This window comes from Pongo pygmaeus, chromosome X, assembly GCF_028885625.2.
Source record: "Pongo pygmaeus isolate AG05252 chromosome X, NHGRI_mPonPyg2-v2.0_pri, whole genome shotgun sequence".
Taxonomy (NCBI): Eukaryota; Metazoa; Chordata; class Mammalia; order Primates; family Hominidae; genus Pongo; species Pongo pygmaeus.
In genome coordinates, this window is record NC_072396.2 from 155,529,543 (window position 1) to 155,544,446 (window position 14,904).

General features: G+C 46.0%; 1 protein-coding gene across 6 annotated transcripts in view; it reads left to right on the top strand.

The window, feature by feature from the left end:
- Window positions 1–4,459: 4,459 nt before the first annotated feature.
- MTMR1 (myotubularin related protein 1) overlaps window positions 4,460–14,904 on the top strand; it is a 73,912-nt gene continuing 63,467 nt past the window's right edge. For 5 of the 6 annotated variants that reach the window (XM_054471671.2, XM_054471669.2, XM_054471672.2 and 2 more), the window contains exons 1-2: window positions 4,460–4,757; window positions 10,699–10,804. In XM_054471671.2, coding sequence (XP_054327646.1) covers window positions 4,603–4,757; window positions 10,699–10,804 — 261 coding nt within the window. In that variant the 5' untranslated portion in view covers window positions 4,460–4,602. The remainder of the gene's footprint in view (window positions 4,758–10,698; window positions 10,805–14,904) is intronic. The other variant, XM_063660391.1, reaches the window with a different exon arrangement.

Consider the following 14,904-nt stretch of genomic DNA (forward strand, 5'->3'; position numbering starts at 1 on the left):
CTGAGAAGTCACTCTTCACCTTGCCTCCCACCACACAACTCCAGCTCCAGGTGGCATACCAAAACCATGTGCCTGTCCTCTTAGAGTGATTTCTAGGAATGCAGTATAGTCAACCCAGCAACTATGACTAGACCCCCATGTGGGCAGAAGGGGGTGGTAGGGCCTGTGTGTGTTTGGAGACAATTCACCATGACTATCTCAGATTTCAGCATGGTCAGGGTTCTCTGAGGAAATACATTTACAGCCAAGTCAATAAAGTTGGTATGAGGAGACATTCCAATCCAGGGTAGTAAATGTAAATCTCCACAAAGGACATTTGTTTACATCTGATCACTCACTCCAAGGTAACGAGTAATCTCTCTCCCTGCAGGGAAGAATGGGTAGGTCACTAGCAGCCAGAGTTTTCTGCGTTGGGGTTTTCTCTCCTGTGGTGTATCCCATTACATGTGCAGATACTATCTAGCCTCCTATTGGTCAAAGGCAGTTACAGGCCAGCCCCCATTCAAAAGGAGGGGAAATAGGTACCACCTGTTTTTGTTATGTTTTGTTTTGTTTGAGAGGGAGTCTCGCACTGTCGCCCAGGCTGGAGTGCAGTGGCACTATCTCAGCTCACTGCAACCTCTGCCTCCTGGGTTCAAGCGATTCTCCTACCTCGGCCTCCCAAGTAGCTGGGATTGTAGGCATGTGCCACCACGCCCGGCTAATTTTTGTATTTTTAGTAGAGATGGGCTTTCGCCACGTTGGCCAGGCTGGTCTTGAACTCCTGACCTCAGGTGATCTGCCCACCTTGGCCCCCCAAAGTGCTAGGATTACAGGTGTGAGCCACCACGCCCAGCCGATACCACCTCTTAATGTAAGAGTGGCAAGGTTGCACTGCAGAACAGCATGCCACCCTGTGGAGACTGGGGTTCAGGATGCAGATCCAAGATATTGCTGTGGCTGCTGATTTTGCTGTGAATAATAAACTGTCTTTGTTTCGGACCCAGAGGCTTTATATTTTCTCTCAGAGTGTTAGAGTGTGGTGATCAACTAAATTTTCAGCTTCCTAGTAGGGTAAAATCTTAGATTATAACAGCTTCTGACCTACTACTGTGGAGTACCCTCCTTGGAGTGTGGCTATGATTTGTGCATGGATTCCTATAGCTGAATGGGGAAGGGAGCTGAGCAGGTAGGGGATTACTTCTCTGGATCATTCATCAAGAGCAATGCTTGGGTGCTCTATTGCTGCACAAAAAATCACCCCAAAACCTAGTGGCTTAAAACCATAATTTATTAGTTTTCAAAAATCTGTGAGTCAATTGTATGATTCACCAGCTTCATGTGGTGTTGGCTAGGCCACCAGAATGACTGAAAGGCTTGAAATGGCCTCACTCACATAGCTGGCAGTTAGTGCTGGCTTCTGGCCGTGCTGCCTGGGGAACTCAGCTAGGGCTGTTGGCTGAGAGCTTTGGTTCTCTTCCATATGGGCCTCTCCCTGTGGCTGCTTGGGCTTCCTCAGAGTATGGCAGCTGACTTCCAAGAAGGAGTATGCACAGAAACCAAACTGGAAGTTGCAAATCCCTTAAGGGTTAGCCTTGGAAATTATACAGCATCACCTCTGCTACATTGTATTGGTCAAAGGGGTTACAGGGCGAGTCCACATTCAAGGAGAAGGTAAACAGAATCCACCTCTTGATGTATGAGTGGTAAGGTCACCTTGCAAAAGAGTGTGTGGGATGGGGGATATTATTGCAGCAGTCTAATGGACGTAGATGGGGGACTATACAATAGTATTTCTCCAAGTGCAGCGAGCCCTGCGTCAGAATCATGGGAGCATTTGCTGAAAATGCAGACTCGGGCTGATTCTTGCACACTAACATTTGAGATCTGGTGAGCTGCAGAACAAAGGCCAAACTTCTTGGCCTACCACCAGTCCAGATCCTCACTTACCTTGTCTGACTTTATGCTCCAGTAACACTCAATTTCTTGGCATTCTCTTGCACATAATAAGCTATTTAACCTACAGATAGAGTTTGGATGTTTGTGCCGTCCAAATCTCATGTTGAAATGTGAGCCCTAATGTTGGAGTTGGGGCTGAGTAAGAGGTGTCTGGGTTGCGAACTGGATTGTGAACATCCTGAAGGTGGACCCCTCAGGAAAGGCTTTGTGCCCTCCCCGTGGTAATGAGTGAATCCTCGTTCTATGAGTTCATGCAAGAGCTGGTCGTTTAAAAGAGTCTGGTGCCTCCCTCACCTTTCACTTGCTCCTTCTCTCACCATTTGACATGCCTGTTTCCTCTTCGCCTTCCACCATGATTGTAAGCTTGCTGAGGCCCTTACCAGAAGCAGATGCCAGCACAATGCTTCTTGTACGGTCTGCAGAACTGTGAGCCAAAATCAACTTCTTTTCTTTATAAATTACCAGGTCTCTGGTATTCCTTTACAGCAAAGCAAAACAGATTAATATACCTACTAATCCACACCTTTGCCCGTAACTGTGCCTTCTGCCTGGAATAACTTGACTCCTTTGCCTCATCAAGGATTTACTCATCTTTAAAGATTCAGTTTTATGTCATCTTTTTGGGGAAGTTTTCCTGACCTCCTCTTCTCCTATGGATTGGGGTAGGTGTTCCACATCCTGTGCAATTGTCCCCATTATAGCACTTACCAACTTGTAATGTCATTGTTAATTTGTCTGTCCCCTTCACTGGATTGTGAACATCTTAGGCAGGGATATGTCAGATTCATCTCTGTCCACTAAATCCTAAGTGTACTTAACTGAATTGGAAGTATGACAGTGTCACAGTGAATTCCTCTTTGGCCTAATGTTTCTTGAAGAATATGGTACTTAAAATATGCTTAAAGTTGCACTGTTTTCTTTCTGACAATTCTCAGCACAGCTAAGATGCTTGCAGCTACTTGTAACAAAATACCCAACTAAAAGTGTGTGTCTTAGTGTGCTTAGGCTGCCAAAACAAAATACCATAGACTGGGTGGCTTAAACAACAGAAATTTATTTTCTCACAACTCTGGAGGCTGGAAAGTCCAAGATTAAGTAAGTGTCCAGCAGGGACCTAGTAAGGGCTCTGTTCCTGGCTTGCAGATGGCCACCTTCTTGCTGTGTACTCACACGGCCTTTTCTCAGTGTGTGCATGTGGGTGCATGAGATCAAGCTCTCTGGTGACCCTTCTTAAAAAGCACCAGTTCCATCAGACTAGAGCTTGGCCCTCATGACCTAATTGCCTCTCAAAGACCCCATCTCCAAATACCATCACACAGGGAATTAGGGCTTTGTTGAAGCCATATGTTGTATGGACTTCAGGGGGATGAAAACATTCAGTCCATAACAGTGGGTTAACCATTTGATTTAATAATTTTAGAAAGCCAGCAACCTGCAGTTGGTGATTCTCCAGTGTGAAATAGGAGCTATTATTGTCTGCGGATCTTCCTTTCCTTCCTCCTAGCCCTCCTCACTCTGTCATCTTCTTACCCCAGGCTCACCTCCTCTTGTGTGTAAGATGGCTGTCGGGGCTTCAGACATCATATCCTCAAAGTTCAGTTTGAAGTTATTAAGCTGGTGGGGCAGGATGGGTCTGGGATGGGCATGAGTAACTCCCTGTCTGCAGGTCTGCCTTTTAACAGTGAGCAAATTGTTCCCTTTATATCTTCTTTGCCAGACCTGGGTCGTAGGACTCCTGTCTACACCCAGAGCAATCACAGGCAAAGAGGCTTAATCATGAGCCACACACCCACTCCCAACTTAATCAGGGGTGAGGTGAGAGGGGATGAGCTGTTGGATATTCGAACCCAAACAAAATGAGCAAGGAAATAAATCTAGCCCAGAAAGCAAATGTCCTAAATGCCTCACCAAGATATTGGCTTGATTTTCATAGCAGTGATTTTTTAATCAACAGAAGTTAAATGTTACTCTTAACATAAACCATGGGCGGAAGCTCCGAGGGCGGCATCAGAACACTTGGTTGCCCTACAGATGGCAAGGGGGTGGGTTTGTGGCGGGGCGGGGGGGTGCGTATGGAGGGGGAGAGTGGAGGGAAGAATGGGGTGGGGAGGAATTGCTAAAATGCACGGAATTGCTCCTGCTTCAAGATGTCAAGACCGAGGGAGCTTGAGCTGTCCTATACCTTTTCCGGGAAGGACAACTGACGGGGGAAATAATTTTTGATGCTTAAATGTCTTCAAACTTCTTTTTACACCCCACGTCTCTGCAGTCAACCCGGTGTGACTATAGAGTGAAGCACGCTACGCATAATCCGTTTGGGGATTCCGAACCCCAGTGCCTCTGTACGCACCCAGGTCGCTGGAGCCGGAGGTCCCAGATCCCCGCTCCAAGTCTCCGTGGGCGAGCGCCCAGGTGGGGCTGGGCGAGGTGGGGGTTCCCGGCGCCGGCCCCGCGCGCCGCCCTCCCCGCCCCCGCTCCCGCCCCCCGACCCCCGCGCGCGCGGCCTTGTGGGTAACGCGGGGCCGCCAGGTGACAGCTAATGGCGGCGGCCGCCTGAGGCGGGCGGGCGGTAGAGCGGGCGGCAGGAGGCGAGCGGCGAAACCTTCCCGGCCGCCGCTCCCGTCCCGACGGCGGCTTCCCCAAGGCGGCAGGACTCGGCGCGCCATGGACAGGCCGGCGGCGGCGGCGGCAGTGGCGGCGGCGGGCTGCGAGGGCGGCGGGGGCCCGAACCCGGGGCCGGCGGGCGGCAGGAGGCCTCCTCGGGCCGCGGGGGGCGCCACCGCCGGCTCCCGGCAGCCCAGCGTGGAGACCCTGGACAGGTAAGCGGGGCCCGGGCTGCCCCGGCCTCCCGCGCCCCGACTCCCGAGGGCCCCGCGCGAGGCCCGTCCGCCCCCTCCCTGCGCGCCGCGCAGGGCACGGCCTGGCCGTGGCGGGGTGGGCGGCCCCTCTTCATCCCCTCTGGCCCCTCCTTCCCCCCACCCCCGGAAACCTCAGCGCCCCATCCGGGGGCTGCTGCCCTCGGACCTGCTGCGGGCCGCGCACCTGGCTCACTTCCGCCCCGAGAGCCCCAGCTCCTGGAACCCCGGGAGGGGCTTCGCAGCTGTCAAACCACTTCCCGCGCCGCCACCTGCTGCCCTTGGCGACCGCTTGGCTGTCCCTGCCCAGGCCACCAATCCTCTTGGGAGGGAGATCCCACCCGGGCTCTCCTCTTTTAGCATCACCTTGCCTCGTGTGGTTTTAAGACCCCAGTTCTGCTGTGGCTGCTTAGGGTCTTTGATGGGGGGTTGGGAGTGAGGACGGGGAGACGGGACCCCGCGGGCGTGGGAGCTGGTGCAGATCGAGGCAAAAATCTGAGATGGAAAACGTCCAAACTGCTCAGGAGGCAAGAAAACAGAACCATTTACTTTCAGTTCTTCACACTTTGAGGGAACCAGTTTATTATTTTCATGAACACACAAGCAAGCCTACTGCTTCTGAGGCAGCTGCAGAACTAAGAGAAATCAGTTAGAAACATAAAGTGACCGTGTCGAACTGGGAGGGGCCACCCCATCCTCCGACGACAAGAGGTGGCCTATCCTGTAACCCGGAACATCCAGTTTTCCCACAACTTGGCCATTTCTCTGACACCAGAGTGCACTCAGGCAGCATGCATTGTTGGAATGTAGCTCAGTCAGTTTTACGTGTCCATTCCTGCCTGTCTTGGTCATACCATTGTGCCAAACTTTTGGGAGTTTCCAAAAGCACAGAAACAAGAAACATTCCCTTCACTTTTGTTTCTACCTCAGTGTAATTACAGTATATTTTAATAAATTAATCACCCAAGTGGTTAGTGTCACTGAAAACCAGTCACAGCTAAGACAGCACTTGAAATGATGAGGACTTCACTCATCTGCAAATATTCAACCACACACGAGGTCTGGGCGATTCAGAGAATAGCACAACAGGGCTTTTGCTGCCTTACCATTTTGCTAGGCTTACCATCTAGTGGAGAATACAAACCAACCAGCAGTGGAAATCGAATGTGATAAATGAGATAGGTGGTAGAGGCGAACACAGAAGTACTCAGGATGGGCATGCATCAGAATCATTTAAGAAGCCAAAGGAGACCAGAATGTGTCACCCCCAAATATGCCTCATCTTCTGGTTTCCTTCAGAGATTTTGATGATCAGGGAAAGCCTGAGAAAGGTGACATTTGAGTAATGCCCCCAAAGAGGCGAGGGATCCAGCCATACAGATACCTGGGGGTGATAGTATTCTAGTCAGAGGCCTGTGCAAAGCCCCTGAGGTGAATGTGAGCCAAGTGTTCCTAGATCAGCGAGGAGACTAGGTGTCACTAGCAGGGAGGGAGCTAGGGAGAGACAAGGGATGACGTTAGAGAAGTCTCAGAGCCAGATGGTGGAGAGCCTCAGACGCCATGGGGAGCCACTGGGGACTTTGTGCAGAGGAGTGACATCATCTGTTGTAGATTTCAGTAGGCTCTCCATGGTGCTATGTGGACAATAGAGTGAAAGGCGAAGGAGTTGAAGCAGAGACTGGCAGTAGGAGGCTATTGTAGTAAGCCAAGTGAGATGGTGGCTCAGGCCAGAGTGGAGCAGAGGAGGGGAGAAGTGGTCAGATTCTAGATGTAATTTGAAGACCTGCAGGGTAGAGCCAATGGGGTTTGCTGAAGATTGGTTGTTTGGTATGAGAGAAGAATCTGGGAGAATTCCAAAATTTTAGCTTGTGGGAAAATTGTGTTGCTGAGATGGAGAAGTCTTTCTAAGGTGGAGCAGGGTTAGAAAATAGCAGGCTCTTCGCTCTGGACATATCAATTTTGAGATGCCAATTATATGTCCCACAATAGATGTCAAAGATACAGTTGGTCTATCTGAGCCTGGAGTTCAGGGTTGTCTGGGCTGGAGATTTAAACTGGGGAGTCATGGACTTACAGATGAGGCTTAAATTCATGAGGCAGGTGCAGTTCACAGAAGGATGATGGGGGTCTGGAAAAGGGAACTGGGCTAGGAATAGGGCTGGGTGGATTTTCAAGATACTTACCAGGTAAGAGTGACCCGACGTGGTGAGCATTCAGATGTGAGGGGGGAGTGCTGGGTGGACTCCAAGGCAAACCTCAGCTTTCTAGGGTGTGGGGGCCGGATAACTGGCTGTGCTGCACCCTGAGTTAGGAAACACAGGAGCGGAGTAGGTTGCGGGGCTGAGCGGCTGATTGCTGGTTTAGACAGGTTGAATTGGCAGGGTCTCTGGGCCAGAGTAGTGGACATGTCTTGTAGGAACATCAGCATTGAGATCAAGAGAGTCCAGGTTGGAGAAACAGAGCTGGAAGCCTCCAGCCTGTAAGTAGTTATTGACACCAGAAGTATAGAGGGCAATTGCACAGACTACAGAGAAGGGATGGGGAAGGAATCATGGCCTCCTTTCTCAGTTCTGTCAGCTCAACAAGCTCAGATTCACACTTTTCTTTGAAGAGTGACCTCTAGAATGGAACCTGGCTCTATAGGTGGGACTTGGCCATGTCCCTGGGACTATAGGGCCTTCACTTCTCTTCTGAATACTGTAATTAATAATGAGGAAGCTGTGGTCCTGTAAGAGGATGTGTCTTGCCAAAGATCATGGAGTTAGCTGGTGACAGAAGCAGGACTCATGTCCAGGCCTCCTGTCTGCTAACCCACTATGTTTCACTGTGTGTAACTACATTGGCCAAGATGCTTCTGGTTGCAGGTGACAGAAACCACAGTTCAATCTAGCTTAAGGCAAATGAGATGCCCTGGCTCACAGAACTGCTCCAGACAGGAGGAGAGATGGCCACAGGCACAGTTGAGGCCGGGATTGCAAACAGTGTTGTCGGGACTCCCCATCTCTCTCTCCCTCTCTCTTTTTTTTTTTTCCCTTACTTTTTAATCACTGTGAGTTCCTTAAGATGGTAGGGGTGGGGTGGGGTGGGGAGTGGCTTCCAGCAGCTCTGGATACAGATCCATGTATTGCAGGATCCAAGAGGAAAGTCTGGGATTGGCTGGTCCTAGGTAGCTCACCTACAAGTGGGAGCAGGTGGAGGAAGGGGTCAACCTTCTTCTCCGCTTTCCCCCACAGAAGCCTGTGTTGTGGGGAAGGGCAGTTCCCAAAGTAAAGGGGAGGTTCTTTATCAGAAGAAGGGGGAAGGCATGCTGGGCAGGCAGGTAGTAATAACAGGTCACACTCTTGCTCAACAGTTGGGTTTCTGCAGTTTCTTCCTGTATTTGCAACTGGTGGGTGCTGACAGAAAAAGGCATTATGACAAGAAAAGTATGATATACGCGGGAATGAAAGTGACTTAACCTTTAAAAAGGAAACAAATTTCTCCCTTTTCCCTCCTTCTCCCCCTCAGGTGGAAATTGTGGTATATAGATTCCTGGCATGTGATAGGAGTTTCTGCTCATTCGGTATTTTCAACCATACAGATAACCTCTGGTCTGTTTTGATCAGAGACTGCAATTTGGATCACTAGCATAGAACTTCAGTTTTCTTTCTTTTACTATTTGGGTCATTTTCCATATTGCCTGGGGATTCCAGGTGTTTCTGTCCTTCAGATACGTGAGTGTGGGTTTAATGAGTGATATGATTTTTTTTTTTAAAGGCCTGAAACATTCTTTACAGTGAAAGCTACCTGCAAGGTAAACTTTTGTCAGTGTTTTTAGCCCTCTAGTTTGATTTCCTAGTGTTTTGCCAAATTGTGAGAGGAACCTGGCCTCTGGGGGCAATTGTTAAATCTCTCACTGCGCTAGTTGGCTTACGTGGTCTTTTAGGTCAGGTGAGTACAGCCCGACCACTTGCCAGTCGTGTGACCTTGGGCAAAACTGGACCTTAATTTTTTCATCTGTAAAATGGGTCACTGTGAGGCTGGGCAAGGCTACATGTGTGAAAATGCTTTGATGCCTCAGAGCTCTGTGGGAGTGAAAGATGACATTTTCTTTGCATTGCTGTGTTTTCATATAACGCGGTTGGCTCGCATCTGTGCTGCTGGTTTCAGTGCAGTGAGTCAGTCGCTATTGGTTGTTCCATGTCCTGTTGAGGACAGCCACTTTCTCACAGGGCATGTCACCTCTGTGCCTCGATTTTCTCTCCTCAAAGACAAGTTGGCTAGTCCCTGTTCTGCCTTCTCATCACACCATGGTTGTGAGGCTCTGATATAATAAAAACCATTGGTGCCTGTAATCCCAGCACTTTGGGAGGCCAAGGCGGGCGGATCACCTGAGGTCAGGAGTTTGAGACCAGCCTGGCCAACATGGTGAAAACCCGTCTCTACTAAAAATACAAAAATTAGCCAGGCATGGTGGCACACGCCTAAATAATCCTAGCTACTAGGGAGGCTGAGGCAGGAGAATTGCTTGAACCCAGAAGGGCAAAGGTTGCAGTGAGCCGAGATTGCGCCACTGCACTCCAGCCTGGGTGACAGAACAAGACTCTGTCTCAAAAAAATAATAATAATAATAAATAAAAACCATGTGTAAGTTGTCAGAGCACTTATAGAAGTGTAAGGTATTGTTAGTACTACACAGAGAACATCATTTTTCTAGGCTGTAATTTATAAATCTCATGACCAGCTTTACTTTTCTGAGTCACTTTGCTTCACTCAAAAGTACACTATTTTCTAGATTTAAAACTACCAACATGAAATTGATTGAACGTTTGAGAAGCCTATGCTGTAAGATAAATATTTCACATATTTCTCCTGGCTGGGTGTGGTGGCTCATGCCTGTAATCCTAGCACTTTGGGAGGCTAAGGTGGGTGGATCACTTGAGCCCAGGAATTCGAGACTAGCCTGGGAAACATGGCAAAACCCCATCTACACGCGCGTGCGCGCGTGCAGACACACACACACACACACACACACACACACACACACACACGCCGAGCCCGGTGGCATGTGCCTGGGAAACATGGCAAAACCCTGTCTACACGCACGCGCGCGCGCACACACACACACACACACACACACACACACACACACACACACACACACACACACGCCGAGCCCGGTGGCATGTGCCTGGGAAACATGGCAAAACCCTGTCTACACGCGCGCGCGCGCACACACACACGCGCACACACACACACACACACACACACACACACGCCGAGCCCGGTGGCATGTGCCTGGGAAACATGGCAAAACCCCGTCTACACGCGCGTGTGCGCGCACACACACACACACACACACACACGCCGAGCCTGGTGGCATGTGCCTGGGAAACATGGCAAAACCCTGTCTACACGCACGCGCGCGCACACACACACACACACACACACACACACGCCGAGCCTGGTGGCATGTGCCTGTAGTCCCAGCTACATAGGAGGCTGAGGTGGGAGGATCACTTGAACCTGGGAGGTTGCAGTGAGCTGAGATTGCGCCACTGCACTCCAGTCTGGGTGACAGAGTGAGACCCCGTCTCAAAAAAAAAAAAAAAAAAGAAGTATTTCTTCCATATAATTTTAATGGAGTAAAATTCCATTAAATGGTAGAGAATAGTAAGCTTAACTAACACCTAGAATCTTCAACTTTTTTTGAGAAAATTGGGTGATTCATTTAAAATTAACCTGGAACCTAATCTTATTTCCTAGTTGTCAGTCGCTATTTCAGTTCTTACATTAAATGTAAACGTAACGAAAGAGTCTAGTTAGTTCATCTAAAAAAAGAAGTGTTATCATATTCCTATTCAGTGCTAATTTTTTCACTGAGATCCTATGATATAACGTTTTGTAATCCATGCTATTTTTTTAGTCCCACAGGATCACATGTTGAATGGTGTAAACAGCTTATAGCTGCTACAATTTCTAGTCAGATTTCAGGTTCAGTGACATCAGAAAATGTATCCAGAGATTACAAGGTAAGCAACATTGAGTGTTTAATTCATTTTCAGTATGCTAAGTAGCCAGGAAGCTTTGCAGTTTTAATTCAAGTGAGCTGTTGGCCGTTTGATGCAACACGGCCATTTGCTCGAGAATAAGGATGAAAGGTTCTCTGTTGTTAGATCTGAAATGTAGAAGAGAAATTTTACCAGTATCCAGTACATGTAGTCATAGTTTTGTAATTGAGAGGAGAAGCTGTCTTTAGATGACGATGATTCTTTTAAAAATCAAGTTCCGTTTTATAATAATAAATGCATATAGCTTCTTTGTTAGTATTGTGAGTTTCAGAAAATATCTTGATGTACAATACTTCCCTAACTTCATACTTTTTTTAATTTATGTATTATCTGTGAGTATTCAGCATTAACATGTGATACTAGAATGTATAAAAATCCTTCGAGAATCTCAAAAGAGTATTGTATGGGCAGCCTCATTTTTCAGTCCTTACTGAAGTGAAAATCTCTTTTTGTTTGTTTTAAAAGTTAGATTCCCTGCTTATTCTAAATTTAAGTGATAAGCTCCTTGTCAGCAGAGACTAGGGCAGTTTTACTCACCACTGGCTTCCCAGGCACAATCCTGGAGCATAACAGTTGCTCAATAAATATTGAATCAATTAACAAATCAAAAAAATCGCTTGTTCCATCTTTGTTAAGGCTAAAGACTAACTTCATTTTAATGTCAATAAACTATTAATAGGTACATTAAATGAAATCACATTTATATTTCAGTAGTAATGTTTGCCTAAATTGAGGTTTCTGTTTATTAGTAGTCATTTTTGCCTGCTAGTAAGAGATGATTGATTTTCACAAGTGTGTGTAAAATGCATTTGGTATCCCAGACTACCATTAGTTAATAGTCTCTCAATATCATGGTCCTTGCCAGACATCAAATCTTACAAATATCAAGAATTACAGTAAAGATCCTAATTAATTCTTAATAGGTACTCCTTGTTTAGGAGCTTTATCTTCAGTTCCTCTTTAGAGCTCATAGGGTAATAACAAGTGCAGAAACAGGCTCAGGAGGCCAACTAATTGAGATTTGGCTATGGTGCTGTCTCTTGCCTCATCCAAACTGGCAGATGCTGTTGATTATGCCTACCAAAGGAAGGCATAGCTGTGGATTAGCAGAAATTGGATAATCTGCCCAGCTAGAAGAGCGACAGTGTATTTCTTAATCATTTTTCCTGCTATCTGGTGTTCATGTTTGCCCATAAAAGAGCAGCTGGGGCTCCTGGACCTTAAAACCTGGTCGGGCAAACACGCTGTCTCCAGGTGGGAGAAGCATTTGCTGCATCACTGATGCATGAATGGCTGGTCACTGAGCAGCTGCGGATCGCATCAGTTCCAGTTGCCCTGTTGCCTGCACCTTAGCTGAGAAACTGCCTGCTGAGTAGAGAGACTTCAGAACCCATTTTAGCAGAGAATAGCTCTCACACTTCGGGGTGATTTTCTTTATGGACAATTATGAGTTAACTGTAATGTTTTCATTAAGGTTGAATAGTTGTTAGTGTTGTGTGTGTCCTATAAAAGATTGAATGTCGACTGTGTGCATAGCTTTCTAACATTGCATGAATAGATCAGACTGAATCTGTACTTTAACATGAAGCAACTAAGTTTTTTCAATCTTAGTCTATTTACAAATTTTGTGTAGCAGAATTGGCTCATGTTGGAATGGTTGAACAGATGGTATTCAGAAAAAATAAGGCTTTCTTTCTTTTGGAAACTAAATTGTAAGTTCCTACATCAGATCATAGCTAAAGTCTTTGATGAATTATTGTAAGGGAGCATGTTTTATAATTGTCTTTGTTATATTTGCCCTGTAGCCAAATCTGAAAAGTTGGTGTTAAATTTATGATTCAGGGGTTGTTACACTTTCAAGGAGAGTTTTTTTTTTACATAATAAATACATAAAATATTTCTAAACCACAAGGATAATTGTACATGCTCCCTATAAAGTAGTTCTTAAAATCAGGGTAACCAAAATGGGCCTTTGGGACCCCTCTGGCATGGGAGCTATTGCATGGGGTTGACCCTGAAGATCCAGATAAAGTTCCTTGAGGATTTAAGTTGCAGTCATCAGTTGATATTTGAAATTATCTGTTGTGTAAATGTCTTATTTGAAATACACACTTAATTTGGGGGCTAATTTATTATAGATTAAACTCAACATCAGTAATTAAATGGGAGCAGATGTTTATATGGAGCAGAGCACTTGGCATCTTATTTGAAATGCTGATTGTCTTCTGAGTTGTAACAGGCTGTCGAGAATGGTTCTATGTCATCATCATCATCATCATCAACCCTCTAACACATATAGGCTCTGTGGTTTTGTAATGCTTTTTGACATGTCATCCATTTAAGCCTTAAAACAACCTAGTGAACCTGGGTGTGGTGGCCTGTAGTCTCAGCTACTTGGAAGGCTAAGATGGGAGGGTCACTTGAGTCCAGGAGTTCAAGGCTGCAGTGTGCTGTGATCACACTTGTGAAAAGCCAATGCACTCTAGCCTAGACAACATAAAGAGATCTTGCTTCTTTAAAAAAGTCCATTGAGGTAGCTATTATTACAATCATCATTTAATGGATGAGGAAACCGAGGCCTAGAGAGATGAAATGACTTGCTTAGGGTCATACAGTTAGACTTGGGATTTGAACTCAAGTCATCCTATTGAAAAGCTAGAGTGATTTTAAGATTTTGTCCCACCTCCATTCCCATCCACTGCTTTTCTTTTTTTTTTTCTTCTTCTTCTTCTTTTTTTTTTTTTAATAGAGATGGGGTCTTACTATGTTGCCCAGGCTGGTCTTGAACTCCTGGGCTCAAGCGATCCTCCCATCTCGGCCTCCCAAAGTGCTGGGATTACAGGTGTGAGCCACCACACCCAGCCTCATCCACTGTTTTTGAAAATGTGACCCTTGGGTCTTCCCAAGACAGCATTCTCTGGAGCACCTGTAAAAATGCAGCTTCCCGGGCTCCGTCCCAGATTTACTGAATCAGAGTCTCTGAGGGAGGGAAACAAGTGTCTCATATATTTCTTATGCATGATAAAATCTGAAAACCTAGGCTTCCTGCGTTTCTATCTGTTGAAATTGGTGATGGGACCCTGCATTTCTGGTATATTACTAAGAATCTGAATAATTAGCAACTCAGATATTGGAGAATAATTATGTTATTATTTACTCATAAATTGTCAGTCAGCCCAGGGTCAGCTCATCTAAAGTACAGTAAGAATATCGCTGGTATCACATGACATGAGTTTAGATGGTATGTCCATGGGCGTATTTTAGTAGCTATGTAATTATTTTCTTGTGTATTAGAAAAATCAGCACATCAGGCTTGTGATTTAGTGGATGTTATGGCTTAGAGCAGGCAAAGTATTAAAAAGGAATGGATTTTAAATCAATATAAAGATAAATATAAAATTAGTATGGGCAGTTTGCAGATACAGCAAGCCAAACTTGTTGAGGTGGTATGTGAAATGGCAAGTTCAGCAAGCATTGTCCCAGCTGAAAGAGTAGATAGCTATTATACTGAATTGTGTGGCAGCTAAATTAATAAATGCCTGATTTAATACCGAGTCATCCTGAAGATTGGCCTGTTAATTAAGACTATTAGACAAAATGTAATAAAATATTTGTTTTGCTTGTCCCCCCTCCACTACCAACTCAATTGCTTTCATTTTTACTAGGCTAACAAATGGTAAAAAATCTCTCTTGAATTTGTCAGAAATTTTAAGAACAAAATTTGAATGTAATCTTCTGTAGATTAGATGAAATAATACAGTTACAAATGGAAACATTTTTAGGAACTATTAGTAGAAGTGACATCGTTGATCACAGCTTCCATTGTTTGGAAAGTAGGACTAGGCTATGAAAAGAGAACATGATGGAGTAGTACAAACAATATTGGTTAGCTTGTGACCTTGTATAGTCTCTGAGGCTCAGTTTCCTTTTCTGGAAGGATAAAGGGGCTTGGATTAGATTATTCACCTCTAAATGCCTTTCTTGCTAGAACATTATTCAATTGTGTTGAAAAGAATTTGATCTGGGCCAGCTTTATGAAAATTAGGACACTATAGTTTTAA